Raw genomic sequence first — 15,033 nt, 5'->3', positions numbered from 1 at the left:
GATAGATCCTCAGACGCTGACGCTGGCGCATGACATCAGCACGGGGCTCTGAGCAGTCCTGTTTGTACAATGGATTCGAAGTGGAAACTTTTGATATATGGGAATAAGAATGTCTATCATTTCATCGTAGGCAGCTGCTTTTAGAGCTCCCAAGTCCGTTGCCCATTTCATTCATTCATCCACCTCAGCTAGCCAGCCACATCAGCCGTGTGTATGTATATGCGCCAGAACGCCTTGCTTTGCCATTTATATTACAGAAAGAAGAGATTCATCCGCTTCATCCAATCTATCAGGGTATCTTTATGCGATGTTGCCGGCGAGACCAAGAAAGAGGGCTTGAGCTGCGAGCTGCAGTGTCCAAATGCCCACCTTCTTTATGCGTCGTTTACGTGTGGTTCGATCTTCGAGGACGTCGCGGGCGAATGCATCGTACATCTTAGCATGTTTTAGGACTCGTTTCTAGAGGGCAGCATGGGGAATAAATATAGGACTCACCTCCTTTGACACCTCCTCCATTAACCCGCTATCGTAGAGGGTCCAACTGCCGTCGAACTCACTAACCCTCTTCACAACCCTGCAGTTCACTGGGATGAAGGTGCGACTTGAGTTCATGTATGCCACAATAGGTCGTACGAGCGCGTTGTTCACGTAAGAAATGTCCCGGGTAAAGATTGGGACTGCGGCGCGCACGTCGTTGAGATGGACACGCATGTCCATGATCATATAACGGTTGTCCTCCTCTGTTTCCTCGTGGGGTTGCGACTTGTCTTCAGGATGCTCATCGAAGCCGTGTACCGCGTGGTCAGAGAAATGGTGCTTACGCTGTTGGATAACGGTAGCTTCCACACGATCGTACATGTCGGACATGACCTTTGCAATACTATCGTCATCGTCATTGGGGAACATGACATCTGCCACAATGTCGACGTTGCCTTCGTGGATCCACGAGAAGGGACCTTCAAAGCCCCTGTTGAGGTGGTCGATGTTCAAGCCGTCGATACGAATCCGGCTATGCTTCTTCCAGGAGCTACCGTCTTCGCTGTCGCGGCCACTGCTCAACTGGGCGCCAGTGTAGTTGTGTGTTTGTCTGGGATGTATGGTAAAGAGCGAGTTGTCGAAGGATCCGGACATCATGTTGGCAGAGAGGAAGTCGTAAAACAGCCATTGCTTCCGCAGCTGAGGGAGGTCGCAAGAGAAGATGCTGACGGAGAATGGGCGGAAGCCGTTGGGCTGGTAGATGGTGACAAGGAGATCTTCCATCTTGAAGGACTCGAGTTCGAAGTCGCCCGGGTTGTGCTCGTGTTTGTATGACCTAGGATCCACGCCCTCGATTGTCTGCACTGACGTCCGATCTACGACACCGCGGATACCCTTGATTTCGACGTCCTTCAACAGGCCCTTGCCGTTGAACCATTTTGAGAAAGACAGTGTGACGTTGACGGTATCGATGGAGATGTCGAATTGTGTGTAGTTGGTGTCTTCTTCGGGTTCCGCTTTCTCTTCGACAGCGTCTGGAGTGTCGCTTTCCTGGTGGGTTATGGCGGCGGCGGCAGCAGCCATCTCGGTCTGTGAACCCTTGCTGACCTTTCCTTTGCCTTGGCCGGGGCGTCGCGAGACAAAGACATTGCGGAAAGAAATGACACCGTCTCCCCACTTGGGCACTACAGCGGTCTCGAAGACGACTTTTATGCCTGAGGACTTGGTCAAGTAGTTTCCGATCCACTTCGCAATCGTCTCCTGTGAGAAGGCGGTGTTGATCAAGAAGATGGTCAGCATGAAGAAGGTTGTAGTGCCCAGCACGATCCAGAGGAAGTGGGCGGCGATGATCCACGAGAACAATGCGTAGATCTCATCGGCATTGAAGGGACGGGTGCTTCGGATGGTAAGCCACTTGAAGTGGATCTTTATGCGCGACCAGAAGCCCGAGGCAGCTTCGAGCAGTTCAGCCTTGCTGGGGCGGTATATGTGGGGTAGGTGGTGCGGGAGACGGTCGAGGAGGGGCTTTGGCGCACCTGATGCTTCGGGCTTGGGCTTGGGCGGCGGTGTTTTGGAGGACTGCGGTGTCTGGCCCGTGGGGTCTGGTTTGGTCTTGGAGGAGCCATTCGTCGCCGAACTCTTGTTGCGGCGGTCGCTGCCTCTGTTCCTCTCCAGCGCTCGGCCCGCCTTGGACGATGCGTTTCTGCGCCATGCCGAGAAGACGGTGCCAGCCACACTCTGCTGGAGACGGCCGGTGCGGGGTGACGATGCTCGCAGCAGCAGACCGGGTGCGTGTCCGGGATACGGTGAGGTGGTCGGCAGCCCCAAGACATGCGAATTCGCGGTGATGGAGCGCTTCTGGATGCCTCCCTGCCATGGCGACTGCGCCTGTGCCTGTGCCTGTGCCTGTGCCCATGCCCCCAGCCCTTCGCGCGGAAGCACACGGCCGCCGTGGATCAGCGGCTGGCCAGCGACGGCGCGCCACAGGAAGCCGAGCGTGCCTACATTCTTGTTCATGATAATCGCGGCGGGTACATGGTCGACGTCGGCAAGCGAGGGGTGTGCGGACGTGTGTGGGCGGAGAGAGGGTGCCGTGTGCGGTGCAGGACAGGCGGGCGGGTGGTTGGAATACAAGATTCACGTCATTACCCATGCACATGCAAAAAGAAGGCCTCGCGGTAGAGGGACAGGCGCTAGCCCGCTTCGGGACGACTGCCGCTCGCCTCAGCCAAATTTCTTGAGCAGCCCCACATTGTCGCGAATCGATAGCACCTCCAGCATCCACGCCCGCCTACACTTCGCATACCGCATACGCATACGCATACCGCACACCGCTGCCAGCATGCCCGCCCCTACTGCCCTCCAGCGCAGGCCCGACGAGTTCGCCGACGATGTCACCATGGAGGCGTCGTCGGTCCCGCTCCCGACCGAGAGCGACGGCGACCTCATCTCCATGAGCCTCGACCCCGTCGCCGCCGCGCACGATGCCCCAGCACCCACCGACGACGACATGCCCATGACGGACGAGAGCGGGAAGCCAAAGTTCCCCGCCGCCAAGTCGATACCCCTCGCCTTCCGCCGCGAACAGCGCAAGGTCCCCATCCCACCCCACAGGATGACGCCCCTCAAGAACTCGTGGCCCAAGATCTACCCCCCGCTTGTCGAGCACCTCAAGCTGCAGGTCCGCATGAACACAAAGGCAAAGGCCGTCGAACTGCGCACCTCCAACGCCACAACCGACACAGGCGCGCTGCAGAAGGGAGAGGACTTTGTAAAGGCCTTCACGCTGGGCTTTGACACGGATGATGCCATTGCGGTAAGTGATACGAAGCCCTACACCTGAGCTGGCAGTCATTCAAACTGGGTCTGGCCTGGCCAGGCTCCTCAATTCGAGAACATCCGACTGACGACTCACAGCTGCTTCGACTCGACGATCTCTACATCGAGACCTTTGAGATCAAGGACGTCAAGACCCTACAGGGCGAGCATCTCGGCCGCGCGATTGGCCGCATTGCAGGCAAGGACGGCAAGACCAAGTTCGCCATCGAGAACGCCAGCAGAACACGAGGTACGTCCATGGCATGAATACCCCCGTTGTCCAGATTACTAACAACCCCCAGTCGTCCTAGCAGACCAGAAGATCCACATCCTCGGCGGTTTCAAGAACATCCACATAGCACGCGAAGCCATTGTCAGCCTGATCCTGGGTCAACAACCAAGCAAGGTGTACGGCAACCTACGGACAGTCGCCGGACGTATGAAGGAGAGGTTCTAGACGATGCACACGAGCGAGAAATCTTGCATAGTAGCCAAGCAATGGCAACCGCGATATCGGGCATTTACACGGCGTTACGGACACTTGGGCAGGTTGGGAAAAGCTGTTATACCATCAGGCATGATTTGACGATTGGAAGAAGATGGATGGGATATCACATAGCTATAGAAGCAATTACGAGCAATGCATACATACTCGCATGGTCATGTTCGGTTCTGACAAAGTATGAGCACGAAGATGGCATGATACCTTTTTCTCTCCACAAACATCCATACTGCCCGCTTCCCTCACGCATCCAGCCTTCCTACAAGTACCGCACAAACCTCTCTCCCCTCCTCGCCCCAAACCCTCTGGCAAGGAATCCACTGCACACCCTCCGTCTTGACCCCCTCTCCTCCATTCCCATACCACGCAAACCCCCTTCCAACATACAGCGTAGCACTCGTCCAGCCCTGTGCACCCAGCTTCCCTAGCACCTCCACATCCCGCTCATCCCTGATCTCCAACGTAAAAAAACGAGACCGACTGTGCGCCGGCGTCGTAGTAGTGCACTGGGGAGCAGAGGCGTCACGCTCGTATGCGATGGAACGAGACGTAAGACCCGTAGCGCTCCACTCTATATCCACACCGCGCGGCAGAGAAGACACCTGGGCGACGAAACAAGGTGGTACGACTATCTCTGCCTTAGCCCCGGTTAGACCTTGATTTTGCGCAGTAGATATGGCAGAGCGATCAGGGATCGGCGCCCGGAACGTAGAGTCCTTGAAGGCCGAGGCGTCATGTTGGTTCAAGCGGTCCCAAGGATCAATATCCTCGTCTTCGTCGTCGTCAGTCGAGGAGGAAGGCGGGGTATGAAGCTTCTTCCATACTTCCTGCGCCGTCCGCACATCCCCCTCTGGAGTCTCAGAAGCGGGAATGAAACACACGGCTGCTGTCCACCATGTGACTCCCTTTGTGCGGCCGATGCGCCAGAGGTGTTGGAGGGAAAGGAGAGCTTGGCCTCGGAAACCTTGCTCTGTGTAGACGGCCATGGATGCGGGGATGAGCGGGATTTGCCCAGCTACGTAGACGACTTCTCCGGTGGTTTGGGTGTCGTTTTCGGGGTGCTGGTTGCTGGGGGGTACGCGGGCAGAGATGGCTTGGCTGTAAGGTCCGATGTTTGCGGGTGCCCAATAGCTTCGGCCTTGGACGTGGAGGCCCTGTCTGTTCACTGGGTGGAGGAGCTTTCCGTTTTGGTCGTTCTGATCCTTGTCCGCGGTCACGCTTAGCATGACGTGTATGTCTTCTGGCATGGTGTCCCCGACTGCGATCGTAGCTCTGGCTGGCGGGTTCACGCCGCTGAAGTATTGAGCGTAGATTGAATTAAGGACTGTAAAGTCTGCCATGTCGCGGAGGAGCAATGTGCAGTGGTTGACGCTGGATCTGGAAACATGGCATCGCTTCAGAATGTGGTCGAGACGGAGGAAGATCTTGGAAAGCTGACGAGAAGGGGAATCGGGTGAGGAAGAGGGAGAGGTATCGCTCGAGAGGTTGGAGTATGCAAAGACGGTCGAGGTGTTACTGAATGTATTCCTGGGTAGTCGGTCTACTATGGACGGTAGATGCACTCGAGAGGGCGACCCAAAAGACTGAACAGTGCCCTCTTTTTTAGTGGACGCAGAAAGCTCATTTTGGTTGCTGGCGTTTGTCACTTCCAGCACTCTCTTGAACTCGTCGTCAAAGAGCTCAGGTATCCTCAACGTGCCAGCATCTTCGTTATCGTCAACCTTTTCCTCTAGCGTACTCTGCTCGATCTTCAGCACCGCCTGGCCACCCTCCAGTTTCCCAGGTGGTCCCTCCTCGATCACTATCTTCTTCTTCCAGATCGATCTCGGCCCATCCAGTGCCAGCGTCTCAAACTCCCCTCCTTCACCCAGTATCGCGCCGTCACCAGCATCACCATAGCGCCCCATGGCCTTCGCTAGCCTTGCTATAGTCTTGTGATTAGCGACATCGAGGCCCAAAAAGTCTTCATCCAGACCACCAGACGCCGTCTTGATGATGATTGCTTTTTGTCCTACAGTCGTCATATCATGCAAAAGCGACGATTGCGTATACGGTGGCAGCAGCGGATACTGCCACAGATACGACAGTGGCGTCAGCCCTAGCCTGAGCGCAACATTCTCCACACGCGTCCGTTGATACGTGCTCAGGATGGCCCCTGTAGACACTGCGTTTGCCTCCGGATGTGCTTCCATGACCCTTCTCAACAGCGGAACCAAGTCTTCAGTCTCATCCTGCTCTTGCTTTTGCAAAGGCGTCGCATAGTCTCTGTTCGAGTCTACGGCGGTGCCCAGGATCTCTTGTCGATAGAGCGGTATTCCTAGCGCTTCTTCGTAGAGTGGGATGACCGAATGCCCCACGGTCTGGTACATGTAACTGTTGATGTCCTCATCGTCATTGGCCGAAGGCGCTGGGTGCAAATTGGCCAGTGCTACGACGCTGTGGCCGTTGGCTTTGCAGTGGAGAATGGAGAAGAGCGAGTCTTTGCCTCCGGAGATTAAAGCAATTACGCTCAATGACGGTGACATGGTAAAACGAATGATTCGAAACGGGCGACCGTCTGGGAAAAGCAATGAAGGAGTTGAGACGGCCCGGTGCCGCTCGTTGCATGAGACAGACGCAGGTGGATTGGATCTCGCTAAGGGTCTGCGCGCGCTAGGTTGATCCGTGGGGTTTTGCAGCGAGCGCGATAGTGTATTTTGGTATCAGGGTCCCGTCCTGCACCCATCGCTGACGGCTGATCGTCCAAAAGCAACAGTGCGCACAACGCGCGGCTCGCATGGATGGCACAGTAGTCACATGCAGGGAAGAAGCATCGGAAGTATGTATGTAACGTGTTTTTGTATGATAGTCGGACAGTGCCAGCACCTCTAACCTACAATGAGCCGCAAAGAACGCAAAAGCATTGCTGAGCAGATTGTAAAAGTCTGACAATTACATGTGTGTGTGTGATGAGAAAGAAGCGAAGATTCCCAGAATGTCAGAGGGCGCTCAGATGAGGCTGCCCGATTACAACGAGTGTAGGAAGCGCAAGATAAACAGCGGGGTAACGCGGCGACAGTGGCCGGTGTAGGGTAATGGCCATGTCGTCGTAAAAGTGAAACCAAAGAAAACACCAGATCTATCCGTCCGCCAAGGTCCGCCCCAGAAGTCCCGATAAGCCGTGCTAAACGCAAAACCAAGCGATGAGAAGAAAATGCCAATCTCGCATGTTGGTACAGCCAGATCGGGTATGTAGAATACAGTGGGAGAAGGGAAGCGTAGAGTTTTAGCTGCAGATTGTGCAAGCTCGAGCCGCTGATGTAGATCGGTGCCGCCTGTCTAGCCATGTCGTGAGGGTGGACGAGCAGCCGTGTGGCATGATGTATAATCCTTCTACCAGGTGTTGTGGGGGTCATGAAGAGTCGTTAAGAGTTGAAAGGAGAAGTGTGGTAGACAAGAAGGTTTACTCGTTCCTCTTGCGCTTCTTCTGGCTGGGGGAAGACTCGTTCTCGGATCCGTCTGAGCTTGATGTGGGGATCTCGGCAGCGGCGTTGTAGAGGATCTCGCCCATGGTGGAAGGCGCCTGTGCGCCGAACGCGCCGGGTTGGCCGTGCTGCATGTCCGAGTGATGGAAGTCAGAGCCCATGACCTCGAGGCTGACAGCGCCAGTGCCGTGGGTGCGCTGGTGCTGCGACAGGTTGTCGCTCCTGGAGAACTTCTTACCGCAGTCAGTGCACTCAAAGGGCTTGTCGTGAGTGTGGAGAGAGCGGTAGTGGCGCTTGAGGTGCTCTTGACGGCGGAAGCGACGCGAGCACAGAGTGCAGACGAAGGTCTTGGAAGGGTCGTCGGTGAGCGACTGCTTGCGACCGCGACGGCTGGTAGGCGCGACGGGAGTGGCGTGTTCGTCTGAGCTGGAGCCGACAGCGTTTTCGGCTTGACCTGATTCTTGTTGGCTTGATGCTCCAGACATGGTGTTGTCATCACCGGATGTCTGTTGCTTACCCTGGTAGTCGGACTCTGTCTCGCTGAACTCAGAACGAGCCTTCTTGACTGTACGCCTCTTCATGTCGGAAGTGGCCGACATGTCAAAGTCGCTGGTGGCAGGGGTAAGGGGCAGGCCGTTGACAAGCTCCTCCTCGAAGTCGGTGAAGCTCTCGTCGCTGAGGAAGTCCTCTTCGGGAGAAAAGGCACCTAGGTCAGTGCGCTGGCGCTTGCTGCCGCAAAAGTGGGCGTTGTCGGTGGAGAAGTTGACCAGGCCAGTGAAGTCGTCCTCGCAGTCAAGCTCGAACAGGGGCTCGAAAGTAGGGAGTCCGGTGAAGTGGAACGACTGAGCAGGCTCGAAGCTGTCTACCTTGGCAGTCTCACCCTTGAGGACAACCTTGTGCTCCTCGTCGCCGGGGCAAAGTGTGACGATAGGAAGCTCGGTAGTGGCGGAAACGGTGAGATCGCGGGGGTTGCAGAAGTTGTTCTCGGCTTCCGCAAAGGCAGAGCGGGGCACTGGTGATGGTGATGGGGAAAGCGAGGGGCATGAAGTTGCAGACAGGAGGTAGGACCCCTGGTTAGCCGACGGAGGCTGGATGTAGACTTGAAGCAGTTAGCAACGCTGTCCACGCACACACGTAATGAGTTACCCACGCAACGTCGAGGCAGCGACATTACTTGCACAAGACGATGCGAATAGTACATTGGATAAACTTACCTGGTGTCATGGGTGGGGAGGCTGAACGCCATTCGAGACCGGCAGAGAGGAGCTCAGAGAAGACCTCGCCTTCGCAGCCCTGCTTTACACCCTCGATACCCTCAGCAGAGAACATGTCGTGCAGCGGTGTAGGGAGGACATCGCATGTGGAAGGAGGGCTGCTGGTGTTGCTACCGCACGATGAAAGAGGAGGTGTGGCAGGCGAGAACGAGTAGTCAGTGTCAATGGGGTGAAGGTAGGGCGAGTCTTGAGGTTGGATCAAGATCGTTGGCTTCTGGTACATTGGCTGAGGAGATGCGACGGGAGTCAGCATCTGGTTGGCGTAGGCGGTCTGAGGGTAGGACATCTGAGAGCATGCCGACGTTGGCCTCTGGTAGTACATGTTCTGTGCTTGGAAGGTAGCCTGTCCGGATGGGTGGGGTGTGAAGTGACCGTGTTGGCGTGTGTTCTCCCCTTGAGGGTCCGGGTTGTAGTAGAAGAATGGCGATTGCATTGCCTGGGCAGGGTGGATGGGATATGAGCCTTCCATTGCGTGTGTGGGTGTGTGTTTAGTTCAATGTAGCAGTTGTCGTCGTCGTACACGTTGTTGTTGGTGGGTTGGGTCGATGATAGAGTTGTATCGAGTGATGTCGAGGACAAATTAGTTGTACTTGAAGGCAGGATACTGGACAGTATAAGAGAGAGTCGAAGGAATGACTGTGGGCCAGTTCGTAATAACGAAACTGTCACTAAGATAGATAATGAAGATCAAAGAGTGTGAGGGCACAAAATTATGAGACCCAAGATGAAAACCTGAACGGCGACGGCGGAAAGAAACGAGAGGGACGTGGTTGATGAACCTTGATCAAGGGCAGGCCAGTGAAAAAGAGAACTGATGAGCGCACAGAGAAGGACGGCTCGCTCTAGTGCGCCGGGGCGCAGCGCAGCTCCACAAGCCAGCTAGGTATGGGATCCTGCATTAGACCCTAGCCTTGACTCGCGTCAAAAGCAGCGAGTGCATTAATGCATGGGTTTTTGGGCCTAAAATTATTCGCCCAATGCATAGCTGCATGGGGCTATACGCGAAATGAGATGTGCGCGGCGGTTCCGGCAGGCCTCCAGGCATTGGCTACGTCGCCAGCACAGCACATGGTGGGATGGAAGGCCTGCACACTGCCTACGTAGTGGGTTCTACCGCCCTCTCCGAATGGAGACGATGCAATAGCTGAAGGCAACTGAGCCTCGCCACGGTGTGGCCGTTGTTCTGAACAGCGAGTGATGGGTAGCGAAGGGTGATACTGCCGATGACTGGGCGAGCGTCGGGTGTGTCTTGCGTCTCGTCTGACAAACCACACCACAGCATGCCCTTTCAGACGGCCCTCCAACTCGCCTCGAGATTAGCGCGCCCGGGCATCATTCAGCCTATCATCCTATCTGCCAATCGATAATGATAGCTGCGAGACCCTGCCGGTTGAACTATGTTTTGAAACATCCATACAGCGTCGCGTCTCTCCCGCTCTTCGTGATGGTGATGACGCTGCGCGCTCCACTGAATATGTCACGCACGACAACGCCGTACCGCCCGCGGTGCCACCCTCCAGCATCACAGAAGCAACACCGGGCATGCTGATGTCGTTGTTGATTGAGTGCTTTTGGACGCGCTGTGGCCGGCGTCAACGTTGCCCGCACACCACAAGACTCGCGACGCCTTCCTGCGATGCAGAAGCGTACGAGCGATGTGTCTCACGATGTCCACAACAACTCCACCAGCCACGCATGCCCAGAGGTGTAGGAATGTATCGCGTCAAGTCGCCCGACGCGAGGGTAGAAAAATGGTCCATTGCCACACCCATCGCGCAACACTGGAGCGAGAACTTGACATGCCGGGCTTACGCAGGAACGTAAGCCATGGTGCAAGAACAGGATCCCCGTTGAGCGTGATTTGCCCGCGAGCTGAAGGGCCTGGGATCCGCGCCCTCCCAGTGGTCGAAAACACGGCTATTCTTAATGGTGCGACATACTCGTGTGCAGCTCTCTGCAAGTCGCCACCGATACCATTCTTCTTCGAAGGGTGTAAAGAAATTCGGTTGGTGGGATGCATGGTCATATAGCTGCACATGCGGCCTTAATCCATCTCGCAAGTGTGTTTCAGGTGTTGGGCTGCCACTTCGGCTACCACTCGTGCAGCGACCGATTGTGGTGGTGTACCAGACAAAGCAACCAGCTGCTCTATCTAGGTATCGATAGTAGACGCAGTTGGCTGGCTATGACGCGGATGAAGTGGATGCCTCACCATTTACACTTCCGCCGCGGTATGAGTTATGCATGTTGGTGCCTCGTATAAGATTCGGCACAAATAGAAACGAGCTATCGAATGCTGCGGGTGCAAAGTTATGAAGCCGCCGGCGAGGCCTAAGTGGCTTACTCGTAAAAGCGGCGTGTCTTTCGCGTGACAAGCGTTGGTCGACTCGAACAGGCCCGATGGCATCCGCCTGGCCGTCATCCCCCACATTGACTGCAGAGCTTATTGATCGAGAATAGCGTCTACTGCAGGTACAATGCAGGAACAAACGGTAAGTGAGACCCCGTACAACATGCGGGCTTATCGTGACTCCAGGAAAAGATTTCGTGGGATTTTCGCGCCGTCTGCTCGCCCTACCACTGTCGTCATGCTCACTGCTTCATGTCAAGACGATGCAATTTCTAGAAGGCCACATCAGCGGGGCTCCCTTACGACTCAACAGGGTCCTGATGCGACTCAAGTTGAAGAAGGGCTCTTCCGTGGTGTGGGCCGTGTCAGTTAGCGTGTGCGGCGTGGTCATGCCATAGCTTCGGCGCCGGGGAACGACGCATGGCTTCCATAGCACAACTCCACTCGACTCTCTCTCCACTTCTTCAGCCTTGTCATTGGCCGAGACTCACGAGGCCCTGATCTTCGTCCTCTCGAAGGAAGTTTTCCAGCCTGGCGGGGTTGGGGCTTCCATCCCGCTCGCCCATGATTTGACTATCGCGATGGTGTGTCCTTTGACTCGCTAGCACGTCTATCGGAAGCACAGCCATGTGTGCCGGCTTGACCAACACCAGAGCTAGTCGACCGTGCCACTCAGGTTCCTGCGTTTGTTCCGTCATGCCGCGGGTCAATGTTACTTTTACGCGTTAGAAACGAAGTGTGGCTTCCGAAACCATTGAGGGCATGACTACACAACGTGAATAGTTGCAAGGTGTCTCTGCTGGTAGGATGCGCACCAGGTGCCTCCCTGAAGGCTTGACAAATCTGACGTACCGTCCCCAAGGCACCGATACCGGGAACGTCGTCTTCTGGAATTGTGAAACTCATCAAAGGTCGCCATTGCCGAAGAGGCAATGACAACGGCTATGTCACCCCGATAAGGCAGCTGGCAGATCGCTGAGCCCACCGCGTCGGGGTCTCAAGCACGGTCAGACATGCTTCTAACGAAATTCGCGTTATGCTCAAGCAGGGTCAAGCTCGTCTGTAATCTCCCGAGAGCCCGCACGACTGGTCCCTGACCCTGTGGCTTCTGGAATTCTTCCCCACACTGATGCTCGGTGCTTGCTGCTGAATGCATGTGGATGTGCTATGCGGTGTGCTGGTCCAGCCAGGGCAACCCTTCCTGCGAGACACCGCCTTGACATTGTTGAGGCCAGTGTCTGATGCGAAAGGCATCGGTTGGACATGTGTCTCGTCTAGTCGAGACGGCAAGTGGGAATTCCCAAAGGTCCGCGTTCTGGAGCCGTCGTGGCTATTGCCGAAGCAGCTGGCCTGAGAGCAGGCGGTCGAGGTCGCACCGCTACGGGCTGGATCTCACCATCAGCCCGACACACGTGGGATTCTATCGACAATATCGGCATACGATAAGCCCGCGGTGAAACGACCGTGAATGTGGTTAGCACCAGGTCCCGGGTGGATAAGACCCGTGTTATTCAATGCTGTTAAGTTTCGAAAGCTTCCATTCATCGCAAATCACTCGGCACGTCGCGCCTTGGCTGGTCATCGAAATCTCTGCAGACCGTCCTCTGGCCATGACACGAGACCTCGACAGGCGACATCTCCCCAAGTCGGCGAGACAAGACCATAAGTGCTCATGGCACCAGGGTCTCGCAACGCTGCGGGACAAACCGACCATGGACGGCTAGTGACTGTGCTCCCCAACGTATGGAAAGTCGCCGATCGAGCGCAGATCTTGGGCATACGGGCGCGTCGGCACGACGATCGCAATTGAAAGTGACGCGCGTGAAGTTGTACATGCTCGATAGTTCTCCTCGACCAGAGGATGGGGCGTAGACGAGCAGGTAATTGTCATGAACATGTGAACCTGACGTACTACAGTAGCTTATTGACGTAAACTTTGTCCAGGACCGGTAAATTCAGAGTCGTAAAGACAGCGAGCAAGTTGGCAGCCGTAGCGTCCCCGCGGCTGCAAGCAACCTGGTGTTCACCGATCATGTTGACTACTGACTGACTGAGCACTCGACGTCGCTATCAGCCGCCGTACGGGCCGACTGACTCTGTTCACATGTACAGCCAAAAGCGAGCGGCGCCGCGGTAGAGCAAAGGAAACCCGGGTCGAGAACTCGAGAGCACGAGGCACGCACGCCGCAGTGTCCGACCGAACATGTCCTCCTACGCTCTGACGCCGAAAGTTCCTCCATGGCCACCATCCCGCGCCAATGCCGAGGCACCGCATGAATCCAGACGCACGGCGCTTTGTTTCGCGGCATCCTCAGGCAAAAAGCCATCTTCTGGAAACATACGAAATGCAAACCGCATGAACAGAGACGACGAGAATAGGGCATTCCCTGCGCCCTCGTGGCCACGGCCCATCCATCTCATACAGGATCCTCGCTGAAACATGGCAGATCTCAACGGCGAATGATCTGAAGCAGCGACAGCGGCTGTGTCGAAGTCGCCATACGTCCCTGGCACTGTGCCCGTCTCACAGGCCTGCGCGTGCTCTCCAATCTGCGAAACACCCAGGTGTCATCCAACGGTCGCGTCGAGCTTCCGCGACAGCGCCGCAGCAACCGCGTAGTAAATCCGAACAGGAACGTGAAACAGGCCTCAGAAGTAGTGATGTTGTAATCAGTCGCAGCCTAGGCCACGTATTACTCTTCCTATCAATTATTCAAATGATTCATCAGCGGCCATGGAGAGAAGAGGTCGCTCGAGCGCGCGGCGAAAAGTCTTTTGAGGTTCTCGGGCCCGCCGAAGCTTAGCCGGTGTCACGTGCCGGTCGGAGAAACGCGCGCGCCGACGCGCTAGTGCGGCGGCCATAAAAACTTCGCACCTCTGCGTACTGCTTCTGCTCCTCGCGGCGCAGGACGATAGTCCGTTTCCCCGGTTGCTTGAGGGTCATATTCCATGTCCCTTCATGTGTCGTCGACCTGCCAGAGAGAACATATTGCATCATCTATCATATACACTTTGTGGGGGCGCCTGTTTCTAGTGGCGCCTTCACTGGAAAAAGGTAGAACATACTTTCGTGACTCGCAGCCTTTGCTGCACCAGTACGCTCAAGTCGAGGCCCTATGCCTTCTGAGCAGCACTGAACGCGCAGATGTCTTGCTTGTGGCTTTGCAGTGACTCGATTCATCTCTGTGAGCAAGCATCCGTCATTCGTCGTTCCGAAGCTGGACTAGCGCTATATCTACAGCAGTGAACCTCCCGGCGTCAAGTTGTCTGCAAATTGAGCGGCGCCGTTTTATTGCACTCCGAAATATAGGCTTCATGACGCGAGTAGTCATTTTGACGTTATGGTCGTGGACTGTGTACCTAGGTATGTCTGGAGCTGGAAGCTCCCAAGGTGAATTATATGAAGACTACGGCGAACACACGTCGTGGCGAGTTTAATCTATATCCGTTCCCCAATATGCTTTGCAACTTGTTAACACGCCATCGACGTGAATGAATCTGGTCTGAGAATATTCGCTTCTCCCGATATTGTCGTGCAGCGTTGATAGAGAGTTGCGCCGTGGCGGACCCGAAATATGGCCCTGTTGGACAGTATCAAAACCGGTGCAATTTGGCCAGGAGTACCACGACATGCTCACAGGTAATTGATCATAGTCAGACGATAGAAAGGCGGTCCAATGAATAAGGGTAAAATACTTTTTGCCATCGGATGTCGTGGAAATATATACATATCGAATTATTCGTTGTTACGTGTGTATCACATGTGCGCCAAAAGCCCCCTAAAAGATTCCTCAACTCTGCAACCCATCTCCTAGATACCAAAGTTGTCTTCGTTTGCATGCCTTCTCATTACGCCAGTACGACTTTGTCTGAGGGTCAACGGTTTAAAATCACTCTGCCGTTGAGAATCTTTGCGGTCACGTACCGGTCAATTCGTCAACACCATCTCTTCGTATGTCTACGGAAGAAACATCAATACTTCACTCACAGCAGCATATCAACACTACTGTGACATGTATCAATAGCGACCAAGAGTGATAGAAAAGAAGGCTCGTTCATTCATTAGATCACCCCATGAAATGGCTAACACACAACTACGGGTACAACACTATATCATACACGGAACATCCGACTCCACCCTCTTCCCCC

At 55.2% G+C, this 15,033-nt stretch overlaps 3 protein-coding genes across 3 annotated transcripts; 1 reads left to right on the top strand and 2 right to left on the bottom strand.

The window, feature by feature from the left end:
• Nucleotides 1-300: 300 nt before the first annotated feature.
• Nucleotides 301-2,493, bottom strand: J4E84_003780 (uncharacterized protein; the record flags this gene model as incomplete). Its single annotated transcript, XM_049386389.1, has 2 exons — nucleotides 301-435; nucleotides 496-2,493. The coding sequence occupies 2 exons, from the start codon at nucleotides 2,491-2,493 to the stop codon at nucleotides 301-303; spliced, it is 2,133 nt and encodes a 710-aa protein (XP_049246238.1).
• Nucleotides 2,494-2,818: 325 nt separating this feature from the next.
• On the top strand, nucleotides 2,819-3,751 carry PNO1 (pre-rRNA-processing protein pno1; the record flags this gene model as incomplete). Its single annotated transcript, XM_049386388.1, has 3 exons — nucleotides 2,819-3,292; nucleotides 3,394-3,544; nucleotides 3,597-3,751. The coding sequence occupies 3 exons, from the start codon at nucleotides 2,819-2,821 to the stop codon at nucleotides 3,749-3,751; spliced, it is 780 nt and encodes a 259-aa protein (XP_049246237.1).
• A 3,487-nt stretch (nucleotides 3,752-7,238) lies between these two features.
• Nucleotides 7,239-9,003, bottom strand: J4E84_003778 (uncharacterized protein; the record flags this gene model as incomplete). Its single annotated transcript, XM_049386387.1, has 2 exons — nucleotides 7,239-8,359; nucleotides 8,475-9,003. 2 exons carry the CDS (start codon nucleotides 9,001-9,003, stop codon nucleotides 7,239-7,241), a joined length of 1,650 nt encoding a protein of 549 aa, XP_049246236.1.
• Between the last annotated feature and the right edge of the window lie 6,030 nt (nucleotides 9,004-15,033).

Source organism: Alternaria hordeiaustralica, assembly GCF_023758085.1.
Source record: "Alternaria hordeiaustralica strain BMP 2776 chromosome Unknown scaffold_5, whole genome shotgun sequence".
Classification (NCBI taxonomy): Eukaryota; Fungi; Ascomycota; class Dothideomycetes; order Pleosporales; family Pleosporaceae; genus Alternaria; species Alternaria hordeiaustralica.
The sequence above is the reverse complement of the archived record's forward strand: the minus strand, read 5'-3'. Positions and strand labels throughout refer to the sequence as shown.